The sequence below is a fragment of the Colletotrichum siamense genome (genome assembly GCF_013390195.1).
Source record: "Colletotrichum siamense strain Cg363 chromosome Unknown KSG_Cg363_contig05, whole genome shotgun sequence".
Taxonomy (NCBI): domain Eukaryota; kingdom Fungi; phylum Ascomycota; class Sordariomycetes; order Glomerellales; family Glomerellaceae; genus Colletotrichum; species Colletotrichum siamense.
Genome location: NW_023501018.1, coordinates 3354536 through 3357903, shown reverse-complemented (window position 1 = coordinate 3357903; position 3368 = coordinate 3354536). Strand labels below are relative to the sequence as shown.

At 55.5% G+C, this 3368-nt stretch overlaps 1 protein-coding gene across 1 annotated transcript; it reads right to left on the bottom strand.

Annotated features, from left to right (window-relative positions):
• Positions 1–1564: 1564 nt before the first annotated feature.
• VCX1-4 (Vacuolar calcium ion transporter) lies at positions 1565–3368 on the bottom strand (the record flags this gene model as incomplete). Its single annotated transcript, XM_036640304.1, has 2 exons — positions 1565–1593; positions 1649–3368. 2 exons carry the CDS (start codon positions 3366–3368, stop codon positions 1565–1567), a joined length of 1749 nt encoding a protein of 582 aa, XP_036494665.1.

Below are 3368 nucleotides of genomic sequence, written 5' to 3'. Positions count from 1 at the left end.
AAATTCAATGCGCTGGCTACATTTTTGGAGTAACTCATGACGTCTTGTCAAAGTGCTATATATACCCATGCATAACCTCGCTTTGCGTGGAAAACGCAACCCGCATCACAGGGAAATACCAGTATGTCGAGTCCGTATCCCCTCAAAGTATGAAGCGCCTTGTGTGGCATTTGGCACAGACAGACGCTGTCATGCAATTAGACAGCTCAAGTATAAAACCTCATCTTCGCACAAGATGCAGGATGATTCAACGCAATAATAGAGACCTTTGGCGATGGCAAGCCACAGAAAGCTATCTCCCGAGGCTAACGGGTTCAACAGGTGGCCGACGTTTCCAAGACACATCACGTCCTTCACAAACCCTCTGTCTTGGGGTATTCGCCCCTCATCAAGCAAACCAACCGTAGGACGGCAGTGACGAAAGATGACTTCCTCTGCACCACGTCTCCCATGTAAAATCCGTCGCGCTCTTGACTGAGGAGGTACAACCTCCTACTTTCACCAACCCCGTTTCCTTTTGTGCAGTTTACGAGCATCCGCGAGAATTCGCCATCAGTGGCTCAATGGCTGTTGGTCTGCATCATCAACCACAGATGCTCAGGCACCTTTATATGGCCGAAATGAGAGTGCAAATTCCCATCTCAACGTGAAGACACGCTCCAGCCAAACGGGCATAAAAGCCACGGCAATACAGCCGATTGAACACCTCCACAAGTGTATCTCTCCGACATCTCTCACGGGAGGAAAATTTGCCGGAAGATAATGGGAAAACAAAGATTGAAACACCAATCCTCACCATGCCTCAGCCACGTCCTGGCCGATGAGCACCCAAGTTCAACTAGATCCCACGTCTGCCATCTCCCCTGCCCTCTTATTCTACCCACATTACCGACTGCAAGAAGACGCGAGTTTTAACGACGAGCGGAGGCGGAAGACCTTGGATCTTACCCTCGGTAAAGACGATGGCTGTCGGATTGGTGCTCTTCATACCATGACCACCTTGTTTCACGCTCAGTCACCATCTTCTCAATGATGAAATCTGGCTTGACTCCTACCAAAAAGCCCAAAAGCGGTTTTTTATAGCTCTGTGCTGTCGGCTGCAGAAACGAATCTAAGTCGTCACAGTCGTTGCGCATCTTCGTCTCACTATGAACACGAGTTGGTATTTCGTAAGATTTCAATCTTTTCATTCAAGTCAGCTCTCAGCCAACTTTCAGCACTCTCACATATTCTGGTATCTAATGCCATCCCACAGCATCATCCTGTTTCCACATCAGGCCTCTTTCTCTTCATTCCCTCATCCTGATCTGCAACCACCGCCAACGTGAGAGTTTTCAAAATGTACAGTTCCCCGGCATATCCTCGCTCACACAATCTTATATGTACAACAGAAAAGCCACACATTCCATCATGTATGTTTTCCATGAATCAAGAACAAGACATTATGGTCAATGGAGAAAAGAAGAAGAAAAAATGTTGTAACAGCGCTCAGAACAAAAAATCTTTTTGTATGGGTTCAAATGTAAAATGAAAAATGACGGTCGTAACGAGTGACGAAAGACGCTTAGCCAGCGACGTTCTCGGCGGGGTACCCTGTATATCTTGTCAGTACTAATTTCAGCCACATAAGAATGAGGATAAAACTTACACCATGAACACACGGCAATAATGGCATACAGACAAATAAGCTGCAGCCCCTCAAGCCAGTGACTCTTTCCGTCGCTGATGAGGTAGTTCACCAACAGCACCGCCACAAACAGCACCGCGACCTGGAACAGGTCAAAGCTCATCGTCATGTCGTCCTTGCCCATACCCCAGCCGATGATCACCAGCAGCGGGATCAGGAACAGCGCGACCTGCATACTCGAGCCGACCGCCACGCCAATCGCTAGGTCCATCTTGTCCTTGATCGCGACCGTCACAGCCGTCGCATGCTCCGCGGCGTTGCCCACAATCGGCAGCAGAATCAGACCGACGAACTCCTCGCTAATACCAGAAGCTTTCGTAACCGCGTCGATGGACGAGACCATGGCCTCGGCGCAGAAGGCGATCAGAACCGTCGACCCGGCAAGCGTACCGACCGCGACCAGGAAGTGCAGCTGCGGGTCCTCCTCCTCGTCGTCGTCCTCGTCCTCCTTGGGCCGCTGCATCATAATCCGGCTGAGCTCGGCACGCTCGTCATGATCGCGGACACCCGTCTGGGCCATGCGCGCGCCGGCACCGGCCAATCCGCGGCCGAGCGCGCCCTCCTTGAGCCCGCCGCGCGACCACGGCTTCGCGGCCACCTTCTGCGACTCCTCGTTGAAGACAGCCGAGTGCGTCTTGAGCTGGAAGAAGAGGTACGACGCGTAGATGATGAGCAGGATGACGGCTGTGCCGCGTGACAGCTGCGCGACGTGGGTCGGGTTGTTGGTGCCGTCGTTCTTGTCGAAGACACTTGGGACAATCACGGAGGCGACGGCGAGGGCGAGCAGGGACGCGGCGGTCTGTGCGACGGTCGTGTTGAAGTACTGCTCCGGGCGGCGGAGGCCGCCGAAGAAGAAGCAGAAGCCCATGACGAGCAGCAGGTTCGAGAGGATGGAGCCGATGAGGGAGGTCTGCACGATGAGGGGCTTATTCTCGGCGAGCGCGATGATGGCGACGATGAGCTCGACGGCGTTGCCGAAGGTCGCGTTGAGGAGGCCGCCGAGCGACTCGCCGGTGCGCAGGGCGATTTCCTCCGTGGCGAAGCCGAGCATGGCGGCGAGGGGGATGATGGCGATGAAGTTGACGACGAAGACGGCGATCTTGCTGACGTTGACGTAGGAGATGGCGATGCCGGCCGGGGCGGCGAGGATCAGGATGTTGATCCACGAGCAGAGCAGCGTCCTCTGCAGCTGGTTGGCGACGGTGAAGGGCTGCTTGGGCTCGACATGGCGGATGAGGCCGGACTTTTGCTTCTTGGGCTTCTCCCTCTCCTCCTCGTCTGGTGGTGAGCGGTCCTGCGCACCGGCAGCGTCGGTCTTTCGATTCCTCAGGCCGGTGTCTGCGGCCTCCTGCTCCTTCTTGTTCTCAAACATGGTCTCGCCGCTGCCGCTCCCCGTCCTCGTGTCCTTGCTCAGGCTGCGTACGGTGTCGGAGTCCCGGGGCGCGGGCTCGCTCTGGACGTGGTGTATCGGCTCCTCGGTCTCTGCGTCGTCGGCGGCTCTGCTGGGGACCTCGCGCTGGGCCTCGAGGTTGGCGCCGTCCCAGGTGGAGCGCTTGCTGGGGCGGTTATCCCAGGACACATGGCGGAACGGGTTCCATGTCTGCTCTGTGCTCTTGCGGCTGAGGCCGTGAGCTTTGCGTTTGATGTCAAAGTGGTTGACTGAGCCGACGAGGTCGGGCAT